Source organism: Microcebus murinus, chromosome 4 (assembly GCF_040939455.1).
Source record: "Microcebus murinus isolate Inina chromosome 4, M.murinus_Inina_mat1.0, whole genome shotgun sequence".
NCBI lineage: Eukaryota > Metazoa > Chordata > Mammalia > Primates > Cheirogaleidae > Microcebus > Microcebus murinus.
The window spans coordinates 95,679,826-95,706,834 of record NC_134107.1 but is presented as its reverse complement, the minus strand read 5'-3'; the positions used below and the strand labels follow the sequence as shown (position 1 = coordinate 95,706,834).

At 45.4% G+C, this 27,009-nt stretch overlaps 1 protein-coding gene across 8 annotated transcripts in view; it reads left to right on the top strand.

Annotated features, from left to right (window-relative positions):
• SIK3 (SIK family kinase 3) overlaps nt 1–26,660 on the top strand; it is a 235,311-nt gene extending 208,651 nt beyond the window's left edge. For 3 of the 8 annotated variants that reach the window (XM_076002535.1, XM_076002533.1, XM_076002539.1), the window contains 13 exons: nt 182–252; nt 2,479–2,622; nt 5,724–5,765; nt 6,377–6,527; nt 7,267–7,392; nt 7,667–7,752; nt 8,509–8,618; nt 9,630–9,960; nt 10,577–11,478; nt 21,405–21,568; nt 22,592–22,724; nt 23,603–23,771; nt 24,497–26,660. In XM_076002535.1, the coding sequence (XP_075858650.1) occupies nt 182–252; nt 2,479–2,622; nt 5,724–5,765; nt 6,377–6,527; nt 7,267–7,392; nt 7,667–7,752; nt 8,509–8,618; nt 9,630–9,960; nt 10,577–11,478; nt 21,405–21,568; nt 22,592–22,724; nt 23,603–23,760 (2,418 nt within the window). In that variant the 3' untranslated portion in view covers nt 23,761–23,771; nt 24,497–26,660. The remainder of the gene's footprint in view (nt 1–181; nt 253–2,478; nt 2,623–5,723; nt 5,766–6,376; nt 6,528–7,266; nt 7,393–7,666; nt 7,753–8,508; nt 8,619–9,629; nt 9,961–10,576; nt 11,479–21,404; nt 21,569–22,591; nt 22,725–23,602; nt 23,772–24,496) is intronic. The other 5 variants (XM_076002536.1, XM_076002538.1, XM_076002534.1 and 2 more) reach the window with 5 other exon arrangements.
• The last annotated feature ends 349 nt before the right edge of the window (nt 26,661–27,009 follow it).

Here is a 27,009-nt window from a genome sequence, read left to right as displayed (position 1 = left end):
CTGAGCAAGGTAAAAATTTTAAAAACCCAGGTATATGAAAGTTTTGTATAACTCAGGAGTCCTGGAAAAGTTTTGTAAATAAGAAAGTTAACAGAAAGTCCTACCCACGTCCAGTTACTAGAATAAGAGACATCAGAGACTAAACTGCCACCTTGAGCTTTTCCTTCCTGTCTCTCTTCAGGCAGTGCCAGCAGTTACCCCTGTGGACGAGGAGAGCTCAGATGGGGAGCCAGATCAGGAAGCTGTGCAGAGGTAATGTGACATCTGGCAGTGCTTGCAGAACGTCCTTGGGCAGGCTCCCCCTGCAACCAACGAAAGGTCGCCTCTGCCCAAGGAGGTGGTACAGTGCAGCTTCAACATTTGTGTGGTCTCTTTGCTCAAGCCAGATGGCATGTTCCTCCCCACATGGAAGTAACAGAAGACTACCCAGAAAATTTCATTTCTGTAAGCGCCATTGGAAGTCCCCTAAGTGACAGCAATAACCATACGAACTTTTTCTCTCCTCCCTCCTTCCTTCCTTGCCCCCTGCCTTCATATTGCAACTCTGATAGTATTCACAAGGCACAAAGCCTACTCCTTCCTGCCAAGAACTGTTTACTGAAAAGGAATTGGAGATTTGGGATGACAGTGATCCTAGCTAGTCTAGCCATGGACCTCTGGCATGGACTTTTCCTTTCCAGGAGAATGAATACCTCTTGTACTGTTTGCTGTGTGCTCCTTCTGCCCCCTTGTACCAACAAAGAAATATTGAAAAAAAGAATATGGGATTCGGGCCAGGGACAGATGCAAACATCCACTGTTTGCAAAACCTTCTTGAGAGATGCCTAATTCACAGAGAACGGCAGTGACCATCAGGCATGCTGTACTGTTCATTTGGCCTCAGTCCCTAGCCCTGGTCCCCAGTTCCATGCATGCCCCCTGTGGGAGTTGTCTTTCTTATTTTCCGGGGTGGGGGTTTTACCAGAATCCAGCATGTATTTTCCCAGAAATACAGGTGTTCTTCAAGATTATATGTTTTTCCTCTGAGGGAAATTGAAATAAAATGGTTTTCATGGGCTCTTGGGGAAACTTTGGGTGTCTTTATCAAATGGATATTAAACCACTAATGGCTTATTTTTTGGTAAGTTTATAACTGCTAATTACTCTATAATATGTTAACTGATTTTTGGTTTAAATGGGCAAGGTAGTTAAAAATGAAATGAGACCATTTTTTAAGAACCTGACTGTTGCTGGCCAGTACTCTTCTTCCTGCCCCAGTAGCTCTGTAAGGGAACTGCTATGCAAAAAGAAGCTGGTCCTACATGGAAAGAAAAACCCTGATGAACAAGGGTGTTGGCAGGTGGGCCAGCTCCTTCTGTAGTTTAGCCAATAGAAGGAAAATTGTGGTAACTTTTTTTTTTCTCTTGATGCTGTTGTTTCCATAGTTTGCTGATAACAGGGTATATAAGGTTGCAAATGGGCCCTGCAGGGTCATGAAGACATGAGAAATAAGGAAATTTACTACCTTTCTACCTTACAAGAGACAGCAATATTTTACTTTACCTTCTTTGTCTTAGACTTTACTTCTTCAAGCTCCACCTTCTTTCTTCCTTAGAGTAACATTTTAAGGGTATACTGCCCATCAGTTTTGATGTAATAGAGAGGAAATGATGCCTCTTTCAGTCATGCCCAAGAAGAGCAACAGTGGTGAAGGAAGTCATCCACCAGACGAAGGGGACAGATATCTTATTAATGTGTTGACTAAGTGGTGGATCTGAAAGATCTTCAGAGTGAAAGCCATCTGCTTCTGAACTCTTCCACTTTTGAAACTGTTCTGTTCTCTTGCCTTGCCTTTCTTCCCCCCATACACAATTCTAAACATTTTTCATGTGGTTCTGTTTCTTCATCCTCTATAGAATGTTGGTTCCCTGGGGACAACATCAATTTTTCTTCTCTGATGACTGAGTTCCAGTCACTGAGCATGAGGGAAGGGGTGGTTGTGGAACTCACTTATCCCCAAATGGAAGTATCTGTTTTGTGTTACCTGTAGTAAGGACAGTTTCCAGACCGGGGCCTCTGGGATCAAGAGACACACCCGAAGCATCCCTAGGAATAGTCTTTAGGCCTCATTTCCTCTGACTTGTATTTTGGAAATTTAGAGGGAAACAAGGAATAAAATTAACATGTAGAAAAGAAATTCTTCCATTGAAGGGAATGAAGTAAGGAAAATTGATCCTCTTTGTGAGCTAGATCTGCTTGCTTTCCTTTCTTCGGTGGCTGCTCTTAGGTTCAAGTTTAGCCACTTCAATGTTAAGCCAACTTTTGTTGGCCAGATAGACACATTTCACTTCCATCCAGTTAGGGATCTTTTTGCCACTGAGCCCTTCTTGAGCTCTGGCACTATCTCATTGACTGCTTTGGATTAACTTCTAATGCTTCTTGCAGAGGAATATTCCTGCCTCTCTTTTTTACTATGAAATGTGCTCCTGCTTGTTGCAGGTACTTGGCAAATAGGTCCAAAAGACATACACTGGCCATGACCAACCCTACAGCTGAGATCCCACCGGACCTACAACGGCAGCTAGGACAGCAGCCTTTCCGTTCCCGGGTCTGGCCTCCTCACCTGGTACCTGATCAGCATCGGTGAGTAGCCACATGAGCTATGTGTGCTCTTTGAGCCTCATCGAACAGGCACCCTTCTCTCACAGTGACAGTGACTAGCATCATGGCTTTAAGTAGAAGCCAGCTGTCATCTTGAACTCTCGTCTTCTCAGCTCCTTGCACTAAGCAATGCACAGGGCAAAAGTTTTCCATTGGGTCCTGGAGCAATACAAAATTCCTCTTTCCCATTGCCTGGAGACCTGTTTATTGTCTGCAGTTGATTTCCCTGATTCTAGATGTTGATCCATAGATGAAATTGAACTTGAGACCTGCAAGGAAATGAAACTCTCAGAAGGCCAACTGTAAATAGGAGGAATTATAGCCGTATCAATAAACTTGACCTTTAGTAATCCACTGCCTTCAAAAGAACAAGCATTTTATATCATGTTACCATTGAACAACAAACTTGAATATGGAGAAAGACACAGCCCCTTGTGAATGGTAGAGCAGAGATGCTGCATCCTCTTGAGTGATGTATTGGAGAAGTCATCCTTTCAATATTCTGATGGCAAAATCTTTTGCTAGGTCTCTGTTACATTTATATTTCATTCTCTTGAAGAAATAAAACCAAGCTTAACCTTCCTGACAAAGAAAACTTCACTGAATCCAAGTAAGGCTGGAAGCAGGGAGGGAATGACACTTTGCTAGATTAAGATGATTATCTTCTGTGAATACCTTTATGACTAAAAATCTTAGTCATGTCCATTCTGAAGGTCCCTCCAAGCTCATGGGCCACATTTTCAAAGCTACCAGCAGTCACTAGAGCTTAATTTATTTCAGTCTTTTGGGGAGGACAGTGAAGAGCAGTCTTACTTGAGAAGGCTGACAAGCAGTCTGATTCTGAGGAAATTAGGTTTATATGTATGTTATGAAATCTTACAACCAGCTCACACTAGCAAGCGTGATATAGTTTTTATTGTGGCTAGTCACCCACTTGGCGGCATCAATGTAATCAGCAGAGACAGGTGAACTCTGAGCAGACGGAGGCATAATTAGTGCCACGTTGGAACTCTGAAAGAAGAAAGATAAGCTTTTATAAATGACTGTGAATAAAATGGTCATTGAGGAGTAGGAAGAATGAAGATTCTCAAATAAAAATCTGATGGCACAGAAAGACAGTCTTTTTCTAATGAAAATCTCTCAGGACCTACACTGTTAGTGTACATCAAAGAGTACTTTGAGTAATTATTGGAGAACTGCCTTCTCTTTCCCCTATACATTTCCTATGATTTTTCATAACTTTGAGCTCTACATTTGTACCCAATAGGCCCTTTACTGCTTCATTTTTCCTTTTCTCCATCTTTCTTTCCTCCACAGCCTGACACTTAATTTTTCAGCCCTTATCAGAGTCTACTGTTTAGCTTAAGTCCTTCGGGTATCCTTGTTTAATTCGAGGTATTCCTCAGGAGGTATTCTTATTAGGGAGATGAGAAGATAGGCACATTTCCAGAGTCAGCTTTTGTCACAGACCCTATATCCCGTTGACGTTTGTTACTCAAAGACCGCCTTGGCCCACAGCCCTGTCTATGTGGTATCTACCCTTTCCTACAGTCATTGCCAAGGCCTTGACTACTGGAAGTCTGTCTGCTGTCTGTTTTCATGTTTGGTAGTGTTTTGAGGGTTTCCTGTGGCCAAGCCCATTTGAATTGGAAGAATATGAATGCTTCTGCGTGGCATATTGTGTAAATTGGGGCATTTGTGCAAATTCAGCATGTCTTGATGGGGTCACTATACAAATATGCAACACAAGAGATTAAAGTCAGTCTTTAGGGGAATAGAGAAGCTTTCCAAGGCCATAAAAACTGAAAATGGTGGCTTGGATAGGTTATTTAATTCCCTTCATTTTCTGGAGGAAATGATTAAAGAACAGCATATATATCTGTTCTTCTGGTATGTAAGAGATGAAGTCTGTCGTGGAGACAAAAGAGTGTCTGATCAACCTTTTTATTCCTGGAAGTATGTAATTTAAAATTAACACAAATTTTTAAGTCTTAACAACAAAAAACAACACAAGATGAATTTTATCCAGGTGAGGAACCAAGTCCCTGTTTGAAGAGTACAGTGTGGGAATATCAGCCTAATATGAGGCTGTCCTGAGTTTGAACATGATTGCTAATAAAAATAAAATCAAGCATAATTGATACTATCAGTGCTTCTAAAATGAGCAACTATGTCCGAAGTGTTCCTCTGAAGTTACGGTGCTGGACTGACCTGCGTATCAGTCTACTTACAACCTGAGCTTCTGGAAAAGTCATGAAACACCTGGACCTGGGATTATTGCTCTGATGGGAGAGAATGATTTTTGTGCAGAAAGACTGTACTGGCTGCTTGAAGAACACAGCTTTCTGAGTGAGTCAGAAATGTGTCCATTATAAGAAAATATTGAAAACGTAGGAGTCAAATTTTAGGAGAAAATAGTATGTGCTTGCTTTATCTCAAAAACCCTGAAATAGAAACAGAAATGAGAAGTTTTGAGGAAATGCTCCTGAACGCAGCTTTCAAGATCACTGTTTCTGGATTGTGTCCCTTCCAATCATTTGTCTTTTGTGTTACTGAAACAAATATGTGTTTGTGCTCATTACTGTGTCCAGCTTCAGGTAGAGTGTGAAACAGAAGTCATCATTAGCAAAGAGAGCTTCCACCTGCTGCCAGGCGCTCTTAACAGCTCCGCACAGTCATCAGATTCCTCCTGGTCCCTCCCTGTCTGCATTGCATTGAAACTCGCTTATTAACCTGCTTCCTTAGCTACATGGTTCTGCTTTGGTCCAACATGAATCACTGGCAAGGTGGTACATCATTTCACCCAGAGTTCGGTGTAATGTCATCTCTGCCCTGGACGTGAAACCCTGATCCTTTCCATCCGCTATTGGAATGCTGCTTTGGCAGTCTTTTATCTGCTTACCTCATCCTATAAACATCTCTTGCTGATTAGGTCACAAACATAGGTGTTAGCTTCTAACCCTGATGCCGTCTTAGGCATTACTTATCAATAGCTTGTTCTTTCTTTCTGTAAGATACTGGCTGTGTTCTGATTGAGCAGTGGGGGTCTTTAAAGGTAATCCACATGATTCCTTTTTCATTAGGAGGTTTGGTGGTGCTGTTGCTCTGAGAAGTTCATCTGCACAGTAGGTAACCTTTTTTGTGTTGACCATGTTACATGCAGGATCTTAAACCCTACATTCCTTAAGAATGTGCTGTCTGCATCCTGGGATCAAAAGTCCCCATGTTCCCCCACCCCAGCCTTCACCCTCCATTTTTTAGCCCATAATTTGTGAACCTCCAGGCCAGCCCTTTGACCACAAAGCTGACTATAGTTTCCCTCTGGACATGCAGATATTACAACTCAGGGAAAACTTTGGGTCAAAGAGTGAATTTTAGATTTCTAAAGGCACTAGATAGAGACATGGTTATATTATAAAAGCAAGAGTTCCTGTACAGCTGGCCTGGGGGATACTGAAAAGCTCTTCTTTCTGGCCTGGTATATTTATGAGCTCACTGGGCTTGGAAAGTAAACCAACTGAAGGTAAGTGGAGATGGAAGATGTGCACTTGGAGCCCTCTAAAGGAAAGCAGGCTAGGGAAATGACCAGCTTCTAGAAATGGCATGGAAGTGACATAATATGCAGAGCTACACATGCAGCCAGCCGTCTTTGTGTTCATCTGGAACAGCAGTCCCTATGTGATTTGGTCACACACCCTGAGTCCCAGCCCCTAACCTTCTCTTCCCATGTATTCAGCTCTACCTACAAGGACTCCAACACCCTGCACCTCCCTACGGAGCGTTTCTCCCCTGTGCGCCGGTTCTCAGATGGGGCTGCAAGCATCCAGGCCTTCAAAGCTCACCTGGAAAAAATGGGCAACAACAGCAGCATCAAACAGTTGCAGCAGGTAATGGACGAGATGGCAGGCATCTCTGGAGAAGTATGGGTGACAGAGAGTAGTATTGCAGGAGGACTGGGGTGGTAAACGTTCTACCCCTGCACGACTGCAACACTGCAGTTTCATGGGTTAAAACAGGATAGCTTTCTAACATTCTTTCCTTCTTACTGTGTACAGCTCTCCCCAGGATCAAACTTGCTTTCCTCCATGAAAAGACTAAATTATTCTCCTGTCTCTATAGTTTGTTGGAAAGGAATTTCTGGGCTTGGGTTTCTGTGGGAAGCTCCAGGGAAGGTTCTTCTAAGCAACCCTGGCAGTCCTCTCATGCTTTCAGGTGCTGGGTCTTGTTGGAGCCTGCTCTACATCATTGCCACCTGGCGTACTCTCCAGTTGGTGGGGAATGGTGCTCCCAGCGGAAGGAAACATACCTCCAGGCTTCTCTAAAGGGCCGCTTTCCTTTCTGCCTTCCTGATGACCAAGTTTCAAGTGGCATGTGCTTTGTACACAGATTTCACATTGGACAATTGCCCTCATACACAGGCCATCCTTGGTGTTTTCCATTCGTTCAGAACTGTGAATATATGTAGTACACACCTTTATACCTTTATAAATGGGCTCATCAAGGACACTGTTCTTACTCTTGTGGTGTTTTCTGCCCATGAGACCTTAGGGCAGATCTGCATCTGCTGAGATCACTGCATGGGCGGACCTGGCTGCATCCCATCTGTGTTAACTGCTTTCCCTTCAGGAGTGTGAGCAGCTGCAGAAGATGTACGGGGGGCAGATTGATGAAAGAACCCTGGAGAAGACCCAGCAGCAGCATATGTTATACCAGCAGGAGCAGCACCATCAAATTCTCCAGCAGCAAATTCAAGTAGGCCGTCACTCTTTGTTCTCTCCAGCTTGTTTGGAGTTTGCTTGCAAGCGGATTTGCCTGTGCATTTTGGAGGAGATCACTCAGGGCAAAGTGGAGTTGAGTTTTGTTTATCATTGACATGTTCAGTAAAGGTAATCAGACCTTTTGGTGAACAAAAAAAGCATAAATCTGAGATACAGATAGTTCTTTCTGTTTCTTCCCTTCCTGAGAATAACTCTGAGTACTCTTCAAGCTCACAATGATCTTTTTTCCTTTCCCCCTTATGTTTTAGGATTCTATCTGTCCTCCTCAGCCTTCTCCACCTCTTCAGGCTGCATGTGAAAATCAGCCAGCCCTCCTTACCCACCAGCTTCAAAGGTAATGAATCATTTTGTGTTATACCTAAGCCTTTGTCTCTATAGCATGGTGTCCGTGGCCTGACTCATATGGGAAATATTGACTGATTTTAGTATTCATCTTATAAGAATCCATTTGAAAAGCAGAGAAACCAAATTAAATTTCAGGAGCGTTCCTGAAATCCTGACTTTCTGTGCCACTTTATTTTCTTAGCCCCATGAGAAAAGTAATCAGATACCTCATACAGGAGGCCAGGCCTAGGCCTATATGAACTCTGCCTTTTTGGCTGGGAAGTCTGGTCAAATAGGATGTGGAAGCTGGGCACAGTGGCTCACACCTGTAATCCCACCACTTTGGGAAGCAAAGACAGGAGGATTGCTTGAGGCCACGAGTTTGAGACCAGCCTGAGCAACACAACATAACTATTCTACAAAAAAATAAAAAAATTAGCTGGGAATGTCAGTGCACACCTATAGTCCCTGCTACTTGGGAGGCTGAGGCAGGAGGGTCACTTAAGCCTGGGAGTTTGAGATTGCTGTGAGTTATGATCACACCTCTGCACTCTAGCCTGAGCCACAGAGTGAGACCCTGTCTCAATTAAAAAATATATAGATAGACAGACAGACTGTGGTAGACAGCTTATGTATGTTTTTCTAGCATGGAGACTTTACAAAACTAAAAAAAACAGTCTCTACTTCTGTTTTGTGTGGCTGAAACTTAACTCAAGATTGTACTGTCACCTCACGAAGTTTCCTTATTTATTTTGTTATTTTTAAGGTTAAGGATTCAGCCTTCAAGCCCACCCCCCAACCACCCTAACAACCATCTCTTCAGGCAACCCAGTAATAGTCCTCCCCCCATGAACAGTGCCATGATCCAGTCTCACGGTGAGTGGAGAGGTTCAGGTCGAACCATTCATCTTACACCACAGGGTGCCAGTGACTCTTAGTCTTGAGGGCCATGAACCATTTGAAAGGCAGAATAACATAGTGTTCAGGGGTGTGGCCTCTGGAGCCAGACTGCCTTTCTTTGAATCCTTGTTCTACCAGTTTCTTAGCTGTGAAACTCTGGGTAAGTTACTTGACTTCTGGGTCCCTCATCTTTCTCCAATGTAAAATGAGGATAATAATGGTATAATTAATGAATAAATATATGGTAAAGCATTTGGAATAGTCTCAGGCACAAAACAGTTCTTAATAAAGGTTAACTATTATTAATATTTTTAGCAAAACCCCCCCTCCAGCCCTACCAAATAAAAAGCTGCTACCAGAACCTTTCTTATTGTCATGCCTCCGTTTGGCTATCCACCACACATGTGGGACCCTCTCTTGAGGATGTTTAAATGGAGATGAAGATGAGTAACTGGTGCAAAGTCTTTAGCAGTCGGCGCTCTGAGCATCTCCTAATACCGCCCAAGCCGCATCCCTTGTCTGTCTCCCCTGGAATCCTTGAGGAAAGTTTGAATTGGCCTCTAGGCCCCTCCTACTCAAAGTGAGATCCTCCAACCAACACTGGCAGGAAAAATAGAATCTCAGTCCCAGCCCAGACCTGCTAAATCAGAATCTTCACTTTAACCAGATCTCCAGGCCACTTGTGTACACATTAAAGTGGGAGAAGCACTGCCCAGATACACGTTACCCAAAGTGCAATCCATGGACCAGCTTTTAGGGGAACTTATTAGAAATACAAATTCTTGGGGAACCTACTGAATCAGAATTCTGTGGGGAGAACCCAGGAATCTGTTGTTTAACAAGTTCTCCAGATTCGTCTTATGCACACTAAAGTTTGAGAAGCACTGCTGTAGCTAGTGTCTGGTTTGAGTATCCTCATTGGCTCCCATTACTTCCGGCTGACAGGTAACCTGGGCACTTGTCACTCTGAGATTCCTTTCTCTCCAGGTGCTTCTCCTTCCCAGTTTCAAGGCTTACCCTCCCGCAGTGCAATCTTCCAGCAGCAGCCTGAAAACTGTTCCCCTCCTCCCAACGTGGCACTGACCTGCTTGGGCATGCAGCAGCCTACCCAGTCACAGCAGGTGACCATCCAAGTACAAGAGCCTGTTGACATGCTCAGCAACATGCCAGCTGCAGGCTCCACCGGGCGGGGCATCTCCATCAGCCCCAGTGCCAGTCAGATCCAGATGCAGCACCGTACCAACCTGCTGGCCACACTCAGCTATGGGCACCGGCCCTTGTCCAAGCAGCTGAGTGCTGACAGTGCAGAGGCTCACAGGTAAGGCTGTCTGACGTCACCTAGCCATCTATTCAGGTGATCCAGGGGGGAGGAAGCCCCTTAGCAGGGTGAGAGAAGGAGGGAAGGAGATTGGGTCTGACTATGCTGTGCTCTTGTTTCGCCCTTTCTAAAATTTACCAGGGTGGTGGGTTTGGGTTGAACTCGTAAGTTATTTATTGACCCAGGATTAAATGCTAATGAGACAGGAGAAAAATGGCAAAACTGTCTTACTATTTGCTTGCAAAGAAGAAATCAGCTTATTAGAGGAGTCTGTAAAAGTGCCAGTTTCCCTTGTCTATTCTTTTAGGAGTCTTTCCCTGTCTGTCACTCTTGTAAGAGATTGGTGCCTCTAAGTAGCTCACATGATGTTTCAAGATAGGCCAAGTTGCTTCCTTCAAGGTAGAGCTAGATCTGTCATGCACACAGTGCCCTGAGTCCCTTAGAAATTACTGGATACACAAATAAGGGGATAAATAGGGCTGATGCATACCTCCCCTTCTTCCCTGTTGCACTGCAGCTCTCTGTACCAGTGGGTGCTCCCTACTGAGGGGAAGCGTAGCAGCTAGTCCCAGGGGAGTCCAGCACACTTGTTACTCACTCCCTTTTGTGTCTGCAGCTTGAACGTGAATCGGTTCTCCCCTGCTAACTACGACCAGGCGCATTTACACCCCCATCTGTTTTTGGACCAGTCCCGGGGTTCCCCCAGCAGCTACAGCCCTTCAACAGGAGTGGGGTTCCCTCCAACCCAAGCCCTGAAAGTCCCTCCACTTGACCAATTGCCCACCTTCCCTCCCAGTGCCCATCAGCAGCCGCCACACTATACCACATCGGCACTACAGCAGGCCCTGCTGTCCCCCACGCCGCCAGACTATACAAGACACCAGCAGGTACCTCACATCCTTCAAGGACTGCTCTCTCCCCGGCATTCGCTCACTGGCCATTCGGACATTCGGCTGCCCCCAGCAGAGTTTGCACAGCTCATTAAAAGGCAGCAGCAGCAACAGCAGCAGCAGCAACAGCAGCAGCAGCAGCAGCAACAGCAAGAGTACCAAGAATTGTTCAGGCACATGAACCAAGGGGATGCTGGGAGTCTGGCTCCCAGTCTTGGGGGACAGAGTATGACAGAGCGCCAGGCTTTATCGTATCAGAATGCTGACTCCTATCACCACCATCACACCAGCCCCCAGCATCTGCTACAAATCAGGGCACAAGAATGTATCTCCCAGGTTTCCTCACCCACCCCGACCCATGGGTATGCTCATCAGCCGACACTGATGCATTCAGAGAGCATGGAAGAGGACTGCTTGCGTGAGGGGGCCCAGGATGACTTTCCAGACAGTAAGAGCTCAAATACACTGACCAAAGGTTGCCGTGATAGCCCCCTGCTCTTGAGCACCGGTGGACCTGGGGACCCTGAATCTTTGCTAGGAACTGTGAGTCATGCCCCGGAATTGGGGATACATCCCTACGGACACCAGCCGACTGCTGCGTTCAGTAGAAATAAGGTGCCCAGCAGAGGTAAGAGACTCCTCAGAGTAAGAGTCCTGGGCCAGTCTGCCCTAACTCAGTAATGTTATCTTTTTTCAGCTAGTACCTTATGTTCCTAAGAAAAGAAGAATTCCTTGGAAGAGTTTCAGGACTTTTTGGGGAAAAAGCATATAGGAACTGGGTATTGGTGGGTAAGGGGTCTATTTTCAAAATATAAAGCTAGTGATAGACAACACTCACTTCAGTCATGAGAAATGTTATCAATGCCCCTGGTTCATACCAAGGTTTCATGGGTTCCAGAAATTCTTGACTATCATCAAAATAGCTAACTTTAACTTCTGCAATAAAAAAAAAAAGTCAGCCAAATAAGATTTAGTGTAAATAGTATAGGAGCAAGAGTCAAAGCATCTTAATTCTGTTCTTACCTCTATCATGAATATGATAACTTTGTCATTTAAATGCTCTGATTCATATTTTCCTTATCTGTGAAAAAGAAGCAGAAGGAATAATGGTTCTTTGCAGAATAATATTTGTGAATAGTAAAACATGTATATGTATTTTAAACACTATCACTATGTGTTTGTCTTTATACATAACGTTTCTGTGTGTGTGTGAGAGAGAGAGAGAAGCACTTAATAATCTGAAGTATATGTTCTAAATGTATAAATTTGAAGTATTTGCTCTGGTCATTTTGTTAATGGACTAAATACAGAATATTACAGCATCATAAGGGGCCCATGTCATTTCATTTTGTATTACTTTATAATGAAATGAGTATATTCATTTTCATTCTGAAAGAGATTAGGATTACTATCACTAAGTTATACTCAGTAAATGTAGTTCTGTTAGCATCATAGCATTCATCCTAGACAAAACCAGGAATGATATCCATCCCATCATCATAGATCTTGCAGTTGACCACTTTTCATCATTGTCATCCAAGGGAATAAAAGTGAATTTATCTGTAAACTGTCTAACCCTGAGATTAAGCATTTCTTTCATCCTTCCCTCCCTGGAACTACCTGCGTCTCCTGCCCTGTCCTTTAAAGTCAACGCTGTAAACTCAGCCCCCCGGGGGATTAGATCCTGCAGCACAGAACAGCACAGCAGACCTTGCTCTAAAGCAGTTTATGTGGAACAGACTTGATGATTTCAGGTTGTGCTCATTAGGGACTGACGGGGAGGATAATGTGGTTGCATACAGCACCAATTAAATCCTGCGCTTTTGAGCAGATGGGCGTCATCCAGCTTCCAGGTCTGCTCAGTCAGACATGCTGTGTTCATCTGTGGCTGCTGCATCCTTAGGTGGACCTGGGGTGGGAGCTTTCAGAACCAGGGCATATGTGGAATGTCCAGCAGAACTGGGGGTGTCTAGGGTTGGAAGGAAAAACTAAGAGAAACATCATACCTGAGAGAAGAAGGGATTAGACTGTTTTGAATTGATGTTATGGGGGCAGAACCAAGATCAGGATAGATGTTGCAGCAAACTTCTATGGAAGACCTTTATAAGAACTTTCTGGAATAGGCTGCCTCAGCAGCCTGGGAGCATCTGTTGCTGGGAGTGTTCCAGCAGAGGTGGGGTGGTGATATTGGGGATGCTGTGGAAAAGATTCCTGTGTGAGTGGAAGTTTCCAGCAGATGAGCGTACTATAGTTGGCATAAAAAAGGAGCACAGCTAACATTGCTGTTGTGCTCTCCATGTGCCGGCCACCAAATGCTATTCATATGTAAATTAACCCTGGCAACACCCCTATAACGAGTGACTCTTATTATCCCCATTTTACCAGTGAGACAACTGATGGACAGAGATTAAGTAACTTGCCCCCAAGGTCAAAGCTAGTAAGTGGCAGCTGAACGTGAGAGTTGCTCACACTAGCTCCTGCTGACACTGGAGACTCTGACTGAGCATGCCCGAGGCATGCAAGGCAATGAGGAAGGAGCGAAGCTGGAGAAAATAGTGCTCCAACCTCCGTCCCCCCCCCCCCTCTGGATTGCCATGTATGAAATACTTTCTGAAATGTTTTTCTTCAAAAATGATTTTCTCTAATTTCTCTTCACTGTCCCTCCTGTGTACAGAAAAGCAGAGAACGTGTATTCATCATTGTCCCCCAATTGTCAGAGGAGCCCTCCCTTGGCAGGCATGCTGGTCTGTTTGGTACCCATAGTGGGCAGGTGTGGTTGTACAAGCGCCATGGGAGGAGGAGAGGAGGGAGAGATTATGTCTAGATCAGACAAACAGGGTAGGGTTCCAGCAATACATAGCATTTGTGCTGGGTCTTTTTTTTTTTTTTTTTTTTTTTTTTTGAGACAGAGTCTCGCTTTGTTGTCCAGGCTAGAGTGAGTGCTGTGGCGTCAGCCTAGCTCACAGCAACCTCAAACTCCTGGGCTCGAGTGATCCTTCTGCCTCAGCCTCCCGAGTAGCTGGGACTACAGGCATGCGCCACCATGCCCGGCTAATTTTATATATATATATCAGTTGGCCAATTAATTTCTTTCTATTTATAGTAGAGATGGGGTCTCGCTCTTGCTCAGGCTGGTTTTGAACTCCTGACCTTGAGCAATCCGCCCGCCTCGGCCTCCCAAGAGCTAGGATTACAGGCGTGAGCCACAGCGCCCGGCCTTGTGCTGGGTCTTGATGGATGAAGAGCATTTTGCCACTTGGATTTCGAGAAGAAGCATAAGGAAAGAGTAATGGGTGAGACTGTTCCAGGGAAGCTTTAGGGGACAAGCAGGCTTGGCTGGTTTGAGGTACAGTGTGCATGAAGGAATCAGGGCAGAGGTTTTCTCAAATGCAGAGTATTGTCCAGATCCAGCTGCAGTGTGCCACACGAACAGTGGCGTGCCACTCAATTCTCCTGGCAGTTTTAAGTCAATCTGCAGTCCTGTCGGTTGGTCCCTGTCATAAGTCTTTTAAGTCTAAGGGCTTCACTTCAGGTCGATACTTTGTGGTAATGGTTCTTTCGACAAATCCGCCCCACCTCTTCCTCTGGCAGACTCACTGCCATTACTCCTATCCTCCCTCTTCCTTCTCCCTCCTCCTTCCTCCTGCTTACGTCTGCCACCATCACTGCCATAGTTATCCCCTGCAGACGTCTCTTTGGGTTTCTGGAAGAGTCAGACCATAAGTATATCCCTAATACAGGCATACACTTCAGTTTCAGGGTTTCAGTTCAAAACTACCATCCTTGTAGCCTTATTATCAGTTTTGCTGGTGTCTTCCCCCAAAGTCCCATTTTTTCATTCATCTTTTCCTTCTGACCTTTGATCTGAGCTTTCTAGAAGCTGTCATCTTAGCTCCTGCCCTGCTTGCTAGTGCCCTGTAGATATTTGTCTTACTGATGTCTACCCAGTTTACTCTAAACTTCACTTTTTACCTTCACCACCTTGCTTAAGTACTATTCACTCTACCTCTTTTTAACATCTGCTCCTATTTTGTAACTTTGGGAATGACATATACAATTATCTTTAACAAATAAAGCTACATGTTTATTATCATGTGGGTTTAGAATCCAGCATAGTGAAGTGATGCATTAGACATTAAAGGCCTAGGGAACCCCAGTGCTGCTCAGGAATTAAATATCCCATGGGAGACGTATGTCTGTGTGTTTAAAATGATTTTTTTTGTTCACTTTTTTCTTTTATTTTATTTTATTTTATTTGGCAGCACACATCACACCTGGGAATAAAATGATTTCTTATCCCAAGGCATCCCCCCGTTGGCTTTACCTGAAACAGCCAGAGCTTACTCTGTGACCATAGGCCTATCATGTAACCTCACTTCCATTTTTTTCATCTGTGCATTCAGGGGTGTAAAGCTAAATGCCTTCTTGAGAGAAGGAGCATGGATTAATGTTTGTAGTATGCCTGCTCTGTGCTTGGTGCTTTCAACTCAGTTGCTCATTTTTCACAACCGCCCTGGGAAGTATGTGTTAAAATCCCCCTTTAGAGTAGAAACTGAGGCTCCACAGTCTCTGCCTGCTTTAACCTGACCTCATTCTATTCTTTTAAAAACTTGAAAACTTAACACTTTTACTTTACCAAAGAATCATCAGATAATTTGCTGTCATTTTGTCAAAAAAGGATTCTAATGCTATGTCCTCACCACCTTGTAGGTGGAGCTCATTCTTGTTAACTTTTTTGGATAGGGAGGAATGCCTCCTGTTCTTTCCTGTAATCATCCCTCCATCTCTGCGTAGTTAGTTACACACTAGTCCCAAAACACTTCAACTGTTATTTCCACATTGAGCAAATTCAACAAAGCTTACTGAATGACTATTGCACAAGACTATACCGTTGGCGCTGTGGGAATGCAGAGATGAAAAGGTGGAGAACCTGCCCTCAGGTTCTTATACTCTGCTGGGAGAGGACAAGCACATAAACAGCTTCACTATGAAGTGCTAGGTAAGGAGTGCTCCAAGAAGTATAATAAGAAAGAGCAGAGCTAGTGTGATCTTCCTAATATCTCTTAAGGGGAGAGGAACAGGGATTTTTGGTGTTAGTCAATGAAAATTAGATGCCATCATGTCATTGTCTGTGGTTACCTATTTCCTTTGTGGCTATTTGTCACCAGCCACTGTGAGGCCAGGCACTGCCAGAGCACTGAGCAGGCAGCCTGCCTGAGGTTTGTTTCCAATGCATAGAAATGTCAGGGCTATACATGCCCCATGCTGCCTATGATCTCCCTGTCTGCCAGGTTAGAAGTAAAAGTAAGGTTAGTCTTCCTTCTGTAAGTATTACATACATTTGATTTTTTGACTTTGCAAATAAGTACAACAGCATATCCAGTCCACACAGTGAGATTACCACCTTGAACTCACAAACCCACATCCTCTTCTCTGAGCTCAGCCAGCTTCAGCATTATTACTTTTGGCCCCAGAGAGGAGTAAAATGCTGGCAGACTGGGAGGGGTTACCCTCAGAGCCTTGAAGAGGAATATGCAAGCACATCGTTTCTCTCGTTTTCTCTTAAAACCCAGTAAATGAGTAAGGACAAGTCAACATTGACAGATTCAATAGAGAGTTGTGCAAGCTGTCCCAAAGTTCCCCGAGCAGGGGGGTGGTGCACATTTTTTCCCTTGCGTGATCAGATGATCATCCCGCCCTCTGTGCTCTCAGCCTTACTTTGGTGAAGGGCCAAGCACAGGGCTCTTTGGGGCCATCTTTCCCCAATTATTTTTGTAGCCCTTGGAGAAACTAACAATTCTCTAGCTGCTGAATTGGCATAAAGGATGCTAAAGGTTTGACCCTAAATCTCACATCCTTTGGTCAATGAGTTAGTCTACTTACACCCCTCTCCGCCACCAGATGGTCAGTAGGTCTCATTTATAGTGTCATAAAGGACTCCTAGACTCAGGGTCAACTTTCCTTTACAATTTATTAAAGACCCTTTCACATGTGTTATCTCCTTGTGTCCCCAAACAACCCTCATTTTTCAGATTAGGAGCCTTAAGGAGAGGTTCAATGACTTGCTCATGTTTGTACACACTGTTTGTGGTGGAGATGGATCCTGACTTGAAGTTCTCTGATTCTCTGGTCTTCTTTATTTCATCTTGCCCCTACAGATGTGCCCCTCAAGCACATCTGCCAAGTGAAAAAGGCTAGCCCTTCCAGATCTTTTTTTTTGAGACAGAGTCTCTGTTGCCCAGGCTAGAGTGCCGTGGCATCAGCCTAGCTCACACCAACCTCAAACTCCTGGGCTCAAGTGATCCTCCTCCCTCAGCCTCCCGAGTACCTGGGACTACAGGCATGCGTCCAGCCCGGCTAATTTTTTTTTTTTTTCTACATAATATTAGTTGTCCAGCTAATTTCTTTTTTTTTTTTTTTTTTTTTTTTTTTTTAGTAGAGACACGGGAGTCTTGCTCTTGCTCAGGCTGGTCTGGAATTCCTGAGCTCAAATGATTGGCCCACCTTGGCTTCCCATTAGCATAACAGGTGTGAGTCATTGCACCCAGCCCCCTTCCAGATCTTTGAGCTACTGATAATACTGAAACTGGAGCAGAGCCCTCGCTTGTTCTCCAGCTGCTGCTAATACACTTCTTCACCTGTTGTTGTGTTTTTTTTGTTTTTTTTCTGAGACAGGGCCTCGCTCTGTTGCCCAGGCTAGAGTGCCGTGGCATCAGCTTAGCTCACAGCAACCTCAAACTCCTGGGCTCAAGCGATCCTCTTGCCTTAGCCTCCCGAGTAGCTGGGACTACAGGCATGCACCACCATACCCGGCTAATTTTATCTGTATATTTTTAGTTGTCCAGCTAATTCCTTTCTAGTTTTTAGTAGAGACAGGGGTCTCGCTCTTGCTCAGGCTGGTCTCAAACTCCTGAACTCAAATGATCCACCCACCTTGGCCTTTCACTTGGTTTTTAACTCACATTTGTTCTAAATCAGAGGCTTCTTCTCTGGAAAGTTACAGAAACTCATTTATTCATTTACATATGGGTAGATTATCCCCATAATTCTGCAAGTAGGGTTCTGTGATAAATCAGTTTCCTTGTTTGTTTTTGTCCGCTAGTTCAGTATGCGCTTACCCACTCAGAACTTCTCTGAAATGAATATTATAAATAACACCAGTCTTTCGGGTTTTTTAGTGGACCAAGCTCTGTTAAGCACTCTACACACCTGTGGAGTAGGTCCTATTTTTCAGGTAAAGAAACTTACCTAGGGAAGTTGAGTAACTTGTCCAGGTTCCTGCTCCTTGGGAAGCAGTGAAGCCAGGATTCAAGGCCAAGTCTTCTTGACCCCTGAGCATGTGCTCATGACTGCTGCATTCAGCTCCAGCTCGGCTAGGAGTGAGCTCTGGGCTAGGAGTCAGGAAGGCTCATCACGTGAGTTGTCAAATGGTAGCTTGCCCTGTCTCGGTGGCGCTTTCAGGCCTGCTGGCATCAGATCTGAAGCTGGGAAGAGAGCAGACAAGGCAAAGCCAAAAAGGAGGGTGGATGTCTTAGTTTGGAGAAACCCCATTGTCAGGAATCAAACAAATTCAGAAAGAGGAGAAAGGAGACTTAACAGACAAGACAAACAAACAGACAAACACATCGAGGCCTCCAGAATAGGTAGGAAGGCCCTAAATACCACGACCAGGACTGTATACATTGTTAGCTTTGCCATTTCCTCGTGTTTTGTAATGATCCTTTAAAGATCTTTAACAGGAGAGCTGCACTCATGTTTGTCTTTCGGGGCAGCGAGGAGGTGCAACTGATGAGATTTGCACCCAAATCTATAACCGGGCTTAAAGGAAAAAAGCTCCCTGAGGAATTGAATGGATGGTGTTAGCTGTTAAAGAAGAGAATGCAGGCATTAGGAAATACTTTGAAAAAGTAAGAAGCAGCTACTGGTGTTGCCTCTTGGCAAAGCCAGAGGACCAACGTTTCCTCACTCCCACAGAGCCAGTCTTGCACCACTTCCTGCCAGTGGGTTTTGGTTGGCCCTGGGGCCGACACATGAGCTGTGCCCGCTGACAGGAATTGCACTGAGTGGGTGAGACGGGTGAGCTAATCCCACAGAGCACGTCCTGGTGTAGGTTTTCTTTTAGTTCCCTCTCTGCTGGCTTTTAGCTTTGAAGGGCAAAAGAGTTGACTTCTGGCTCCTTTGCTCAGAGAACTTTAAAAACATTTTCCACTCGCCTCCATCTTTGGTAGATGGAAAGCTCCCTCCTCTAATTTTTCTCTAGGATGTCTTTCATTACTAGCTATGTGCATATCAGTTAGTTCCCCCTTCCCATCCTTCCTCAGCCTCCAAGCCCAGGCCTAACCTTGATTCTTAAAGGAAGCCATTTGAATATAGAGACCTGAAACCCTTGACCCAACACTCAAGTAGTGTGCTTGCCTTAATTGTTCAAATAGATACTGGAATGACACAGTTAGCACTAGAGCTGTATTTCCTAGTAAGGATTTTTTTTTTTTTTTCTGAGACAGAGTCTTGCTGTGTGACCTAGGCTAGAGTACAGTGGCACAATCCTAGCTCACTGTAACCTCAAACTCCTGGGCTCCACCCATCCTCCCGCCTCAGCCTCCCAAGTAGCTGGAACTACAGGCATGCACCACCAGGCCCAGCTAATTTTTTCTATTCCTCTTGAATTCCTCTTTCTGTCCAAACTCTAGTCCATAGAGTTGCATGGCTCTGACAGGATAGTAACTCATATTAAGAGAGCATTTATTAATATCAGTTAAAGAGATCATTCCTATGTACTTGGTATAAGACAATGTTCTAGAACACTGGAGGTTCACAGATATACATAAGATATAGTTCTTTTTTTTTTTTTTTTTTTTTGAGACAGAGTCTTGCTTTGTTGCCCAGGCTAGAGTGAGTGCCGTGGCATCAGCCTACCTCACAGCAACCTCAAACTCCTGGGCTTAAGCGATCCTCCCGCCTTAGCCTCCCGAGTAGCTCGGACTGCAGGCATGCGCCACCATGCCCGGCTACTTTTTTCTATATATTAGTTGGCCAATTAATTTTTTTCTATTTATAGTAGAGACGGGGTCTCGCTCTTGCTCAGGCTGGTTTTGAACTCCTGACCTTGAGCAATCCGCCCGCCTCGGCCTCCCAGAGTGCTAGGATTACAGGCGTGAGCCACCGCGCCCGGCCAAGATATAGTTCTTGTCCTCAAAGAACTTACAGTCTAATATGAATGACTAAAATAAGTATACAATTGAATAATCAGAGACAAGGTCTTTTCAAGTTCAAAGGAAGAAACAATCTATTGCTGTTCAAACGGGAAGGTTTCATCAAGATAATAACATTTGAGATAGTCCTAGAAAGATAAGTTGATTTGGATTGGCAGGAAGAATCAGGGAAGAAGAATCAGGCATTTCCAAGGAGAGCAAATGCATAAAATTGTGAATGGGTGGGGAAGATTTAAGTGGTCCTGTTTGCCTAGAGCTGGGCATATGCAGGGGAGAATACTATGAGATGCTGATTGGAAGACAGGCTGGGGCAGTGTTGTGAAATGAAGTGAATGGACTACTCTCTAGAAATACTCATCTTTGTAGGGTAGTGGTAGGGGATGGTTAGGAGGATAGTATAACATCCAGGCAAGAGGTAAGAGGGCTTCCATAAAATTGGAAGGAAGGGGACTGAAGTGATCAGCACTGCAGAGGTAGATTCTTTAGACTTCAAACTGTTGTGGTACCAGGAGTGAAGAATCAGTAGTGACCCCACAAGCTCATGCCCGGAAGGTTAGGAAAGCAAGGCACCAAAACAAGGATGTGTGAAGGAGTAGCAGGTCACAGGGGAAGTTGATGGGTTTGGAATTGGACATGGTTTAAGTGTCACATGCTGATTAGATACCCAGGAAAGATAGCTAGTAAATGGCTGGGAGTAAGGATCGGAGCTTAAAAGAGCATTTCAGTAATTCTTTGCATAAAGGCATACAGTTGAAGCCATGAAAATAGATGATGTGGCCAGAGTAAGTGTGAGGAGAGAGAAGGTGAAGGAGAGAATGTGAAGAGTCCTGCTTACAAAGGGTGGAGGAGCCATGGGAGGAGTCAGAAGCCACAGTTAGAGAAGCAGAAAGAGGAGAGGACGGGGGTGGCATCCTGAGGGGGCCCAGGGAGCAGTGAGGAGGCATCCACAGAACAGAGGCCATCCTCCCAGCCAGAGGGCTCTAAAAGCTCTGAGAGTGATTCTTACGTGTATCTGAATTTAGGAACAGCACCATTAAGTCAGCAGAGAAATGAAGCAAGAAGAAAACATTTGGTGTGATCTGGCCATGCCCTGTTAGCTGGGATGTTTTTCCTAAGGGTATGGTCCCTTCCTAAAGAGGCTCAATTTGCTGCAGGAATTAAGGTTGTTGGGCTGGTCCAGGCTCCTATAAGTGCCACCACCAGCCAGCTGAGGATTAGCAGTTAATGAACATGGTGTCTTCAGCCGTGCTCACTGTCCCTTGCAAGATATTTCTTCGACAGGGGTTTTACGTGTTGAGAAAAATTCCAGGTCCGCTGACCCGATTTTGCTCTGTCTCCTCAGAGTCTGTCATAGGGAACTGCATGGATAGAAGTTCTCCGGGACAAGCATTGGAACTGCCAGGTCACAATGGGCTTGGGTACCCAGCACATCCCTCAGTGCGAGAGCACCACAGGCCCCGGACCCTCCAGAGACACCACACGATCCAGAACAGCGACGATGCTTACGTATGTTGGTCCCCCCTGCTTTTCAGAGGTGGGATCCTACCAGTTCCAACCTGGAGAATAGAACGTCATGATGTGGGGCGGCATCTCTCCTCTCTCTTAGTAGACAGACTCCAGGACCATTTCTTTGCATTACTCTGACAGACCAGCCCTTAACTCCAGCAGAATCTATACTTCCAGTTTTAGACTGAGGAATCAAAAATAGTGGTCGTCTGTTCTCTGTAGTCTAGGTTATTAAACCTCTCCCACGCTAAACTCAGGCAAACGAAGCCTTACCAGGGGTCCTCACATGCGGCTGCTGAGGACATTTATCTGGCCTGCCGGGTGTTTTTGCCACCGCTGCCTGTCCTGCTTAGCAGCCGACTCGTCCCGGACCCACAGTGCGCATGTGTGGAATGTGCCCCGCACTCTCCAACAGCCCTCCAACAGTCTGAGGGACAGTGAACTGGCCTCCTGTTTAAAAACTTTGAGGACCCTTGCTTAGGCCGTTGGTTAGTTTTCAGCAGCTACATTGACCTTATTCAGATAAAGGAAGCTGATCTGGATCAGCAGAGCTTTGTTTTCCTAGAGCACTAACACGGTAGCATCCAAACACATGTTGCCATTCAAATTTAAATGTATTAAATTAAATTAAAAATTCAGTTCTTCAGTCATACGAGTAACACTTCAAGTGCTCAGTAGCCACCTGTGGCTAGTGGCTATCCTATCGGACAGGGCAGACGTAGATCATTTCCATGATTGCAGAATGTACAACTGGACAGTACTGTCCTAAGACAAACTCCTAGTCATGAGGGGGCTAGGTCAGAAACCTGGTTGTAGAGGACATGCAAGTGCCAAGGGAATCTGGCCCCCGCTGAGATTAACCGGGCCCTCCCCTTCCCACACTGGCAGCGTTGCAGCCGCCCCCTTGCATGGTGCTGCAGAGGAAGGGAGTCTGGGAGTGGTGCCTTCAGCTGCCTCTAAGGGTCACCTGAGTGTGGCACATTTTCTGGTATCATTATTTCTTTTCCTCGTTGTTTTCTGCAGGTACAGCTGGACAACTTGCCAGGGATGAGTCTCGTGGCTGGGAAAGCACTTAGTTCGGCCCGGATGGCAGATGCAGTGCTCAGTCAGTCTTCTCTCATGGGCAGCCAGCAGTTTCAGGATGGGGAAGACGAGGGTAAGAGGCCTGGTGCATGGGGCACCCCGGGGAAGTTCCTCCCTCCCTAATTAGTGGTTGCTCCCCTCTTCTGTAGAAGGAGCTCATGGGGAGGCAGAACCACAGCATCCCCACGGGCCCGGATACCGCACCCTTCCTCACCTGCCTCACCAGCCGTGAGTGTGTGAAGGCGGCACAGCTTCTGGTCCAGCACAGGGCTGTCACATTGGTCTCCAGACACGCCTTAATTGTTCATGTGGTTCTCATTAGAGGGCGTCATGTCCTAACGGAACATTTCTGCCTCTCCTTCAAGCCATCGAGGGAGGGTTCAGAAGAAATGTAAGGCACAGGCCTTGGCATGGACAGGTCTGCATAAATCCCAGCACTGCCCTGTACAGGCTCTGCTTGGCCTTTCTGAACCCCCAGGCCCTCACCTATAAAGTGGCAAAAACAGTAGAGCCTGTATCCTAGATTGTGCTGTGAGAGGTGCCCGGCTTACCAAGAGTAAAGTGCCGAGTGTGGTGCCTGGAACAGAAAGTGCCCAGAATGGGCACCTGTGAGCAGTGAAATTATTGGCTGTCACCCTCAAAGAGGTGAGGCTTTCTGAAGGAGCAGTTCTTTATCTTCTCCGACACTACAGTCATCGATCGTACTTAGAGTAGGAGAGGGTAAAGGAAAAGGAAGAGATGGAACACTTAGAGGAGAACACAAGAAGAATCTTGGCCCCCAGCCCACAGGTGCTCAACAACTGAGGGACTGCTGTGAGCTGCAGAATTCAGGGCTGGGGGTCAGACTGCGGAGTGCTGAGCCAGGTTGCCTTCTTTCCTCCTCTCTCTCCCCCGTCCTCACCTGCCCACCTAGCTCCTTGCCAGTCTCACATGTTCTTTTTGGTCTTGCAGAATGTGGGGCAAGTCTTGGAGGTCATGAGCACCCAGAACTGAGTGATGGCAGCCAGCATTTGAACTCCTCTTGCTATCCATCCACGTGTATTACAGACATTCTGCTCAGCTACAAGCACCCTGAGGTCTCCTTCAGCATGGAACAGGCGGGAGTGTAACAAGAAACAGAGTGAGTGTCACCCTGGCCATGGTCAAACCAGCCCTGGGCCCTGTGCCAGCTCTTGATCCTGTCCACGAGTGGTGGCCAGTGAAATAGACGAGGCCACTGTTCCCCTCATGGCCTTCAGATTTTCCCACTTTTTCCTTAAGCACTATGCGAGTTTTAGGGCTTGGATAGGGGAACACAGAAGAAATTGCAGACATAGTCCCTTCGCTTAATTCTGGGGATAAGACATAAGACCTGTCCCGTGTTATAGGTGCTACAGCCCACACAGAGACAGAAGTGAGCTACGGCTCCAAAGGATAGCGGTGACCTCTGGCCAGTGTAATAAGGATAGGAGGAAGTCCTTAAACTCAGTCCTACAGGATGAAACCCAGCAAGAAGACATTTCCAGCCCAGTTTTTTAAGGCTGTACAGAAGCAAGTGGCAGGATATTCCAGACAGGGGAAATAAGTAATCAGAGGTCAGTGGTAGGAAATGGACAAACTGACTAGTTTGGCTGGCAGAGGATCCACAGCAGGTGTTGTTGGTTCTGTCTCTGAAAAATCTTTGACAGAAAAGACTTGATGAAAGTGAGGCCATCTGGCAAAGCCATTTTAGGGCCTCAACGTGGCAGCCTCTTACAGTGCCTGGGGTGAAAGGGAGCCCGTTGCAGCTTTCAAAACAGTTTTCAATTGAATATTTGTTTCTTTCTCTTTTCACGCTAATTCTCTTCTGTGTCTGCTTTGTTGCAGGTTTTGTGTACAGCTTGGGAATTAAAAGGTTGATTTTAAACCAACAGTATCTAGCAGCATTGCGCCAAATTGCCATTGTGTTTCTCTCCACCCGGATGTCATGGCCCTCTTCCTCACGTTTGGTTCATCGGTCGTCAGCGTGCTGTTCTTTCGGGTTCTGAGGGGATTTTGCCATGTTTGCTTGTATGACCAAGTCACCAAGGAAATAAACAGGAAATTTGTGTTCTCCATCTTTTGTGAAAGTGTAATAGAGTTGGTGGTTTTCTTGTTTTGTTTTTGGGTTGGTTTGTGGCTTTTTTGTTTTGTTTGGTATGTTTTCTTTTGGAGGTGATTTACTTTCTTCCTTTTTTTTTTTGTCTTTTCTTTTGGGTTCTTTTTTTTCTTTCTTTCCTATTTTAAGACAGAGTTCAGAGACCTGGGGCCTCAGGGCCACTTCCTCCCCAGCCTTCATCAACAGAGCACCCTCCATTCCTCTTCATTGCTCTTCCACAGGAGCAAATACTAAAGGATAACTTCCTCTGGAATCTTAGTGGCCAGGAAAAGGAGAGAGGACCGGGGATAGCCTCTGGCACTTAGAGAACAAAGAGAGAGCAAAGAAAGAGAAACCCCCAAGCCTGGAACCGAGAGGAGTCTTTACTGCTGGGATCCACTGGAAAACATGTCTGGCCCAGCCAAGATCGTATCAAGACTTTAGCATGGAGGCTGAGAGTGACCTGGCACAGATGGGCTGCCAGGTGGAATGGCTCCGTCTGAGCCTTCTCTTTGGTGTGTAACTCAGGCCCCCTCTTGTAACCTGGAAAGTTGGTTGCCTTCCCTATCCTGCTGGTTCTACCCGTGGACTGAACACTGAACAGTGGTGCATTATGCTTTTTGTGTCATCTTTCATTCTCATTTTATATTGTGCTATAATAAGGATTGTTAATCCATATATATACACACATATATATACATGCTTTCCACATATATGTGTGTGTGTGTATATATATATATATATATATATATATGCTTTCCCCTTTCAGCCTCTTTGTCAGAAGCAAGAAGCATAGGAGGTTGTCTTGGGTCCTGCCTCTTTCCTAACCTCCTCATCCTCCCTGGGCATCCTCAGCCCCTATATTTTAATTCTTAATCATGTAGGAATTTTTGGTAAATGTTGATATTATTGTTATTATTAATAAATAAAGACAAAGGGATTTTTGTTTAAAAGAAATGTTTAACCAGATTCTGTTCTATTTGAATTGTGACTTGCACCTTTTGTTCCAAGTATTTCCTTTAGGCATTGCAGTTGTGAACAGCTCGCTCTTGTGCCAGTGACAGACGCAGTGGTCTCCTTTCTCCAGCTGAAGCAGTGCATACGCAATAGCTATTGTCTGTGTCGTTATCTTTATTTCTCTTCACTGTTAGAAACCAAAGTCTTCTCTGCCGGCTGGGGGCTGAGAGAGGATCTGGGTTATCCCCTTCTGATCTTCAAAACAAGAGAGAGATGTTAAATATTCTGACTCTCAATCCTTTTTTCTGGGAAAGGAGAGTAAGACGTCCTGAGTCCCCTCTTAGTCTTTAATCCTGAATTTGCACAGAAGAAAGCGGGTGCCCAGCATGGCTGTCCTGACGTTGCTGGCAGGATCCCCATGCAGCTTGTCCTCCTCCACTGAAACTGGCAGCTCGGCTCCTGGACCCAATGTCTCTCGTGGATTTCTGCAGTGCAAGAGCCTTGCTCGGGATCTGTCCTGTGTTTCCACGGTCCCCAATCCTCCCTTCACTTGGTGGGGTCACCGACTACTCACGAGAAGGAGGCTTACCAAGAGAGCCCTAAAAGTTATTGTTTGACTTCTCTGGGCTTGTTCCAGCTCTGATGCCCCCAACGCGCCCTACCACCACCACACGCCCGGCCTGACCTGTTTACATGGTATGTCCGTGTGGGAGAGCAGATCGCACCCTCCAGCAACCACCCAGATGAGAGCCAGTGAGCCTACTAACCGTGCCATCTTGCGGACTACACTTTTAAAAAAACATTGCTTTGTATTGTAGTAACCAATATGCGCAGTATATGTTGAATGTATATGAACATTCTTTCCTATTTCTGTTCTTTGAAAATGTCAGAAGTATTTTTTTCTTTCTCATTTATGTTGAACTAAAAGAGGATTAAAAAAAAATCTCCAGATTCAAATGGCTTCAAGACCTTTTGTCCTTTTTTTTTGGTAGGGTACTTACAACTTAGTGACTTATTTGGACAGCAGCAGGTTGTGAAAATAAAAATCTGATCATGTTCTTATGCTGATGTAGTATTTGCCTCGTGGTTTGGAGCCTAGTTGGGAGAAGCATCCAGGTGGGCGGAAGCTGGAACGCTGGAGGCCGGAGAAGTGTCCCAAGCTTAGGGTGGGGCTTTGGGTGATTCATTATCTCACCTCACCATATGAACCCAGCATTCTCTGGAAGCCTGAACTCAGCTTCACGCTGTGTCCCCAGGAACCCAGCGTGGACTCTGCACCCTTAGAAGGGAGCATTTGAGTTTGCTG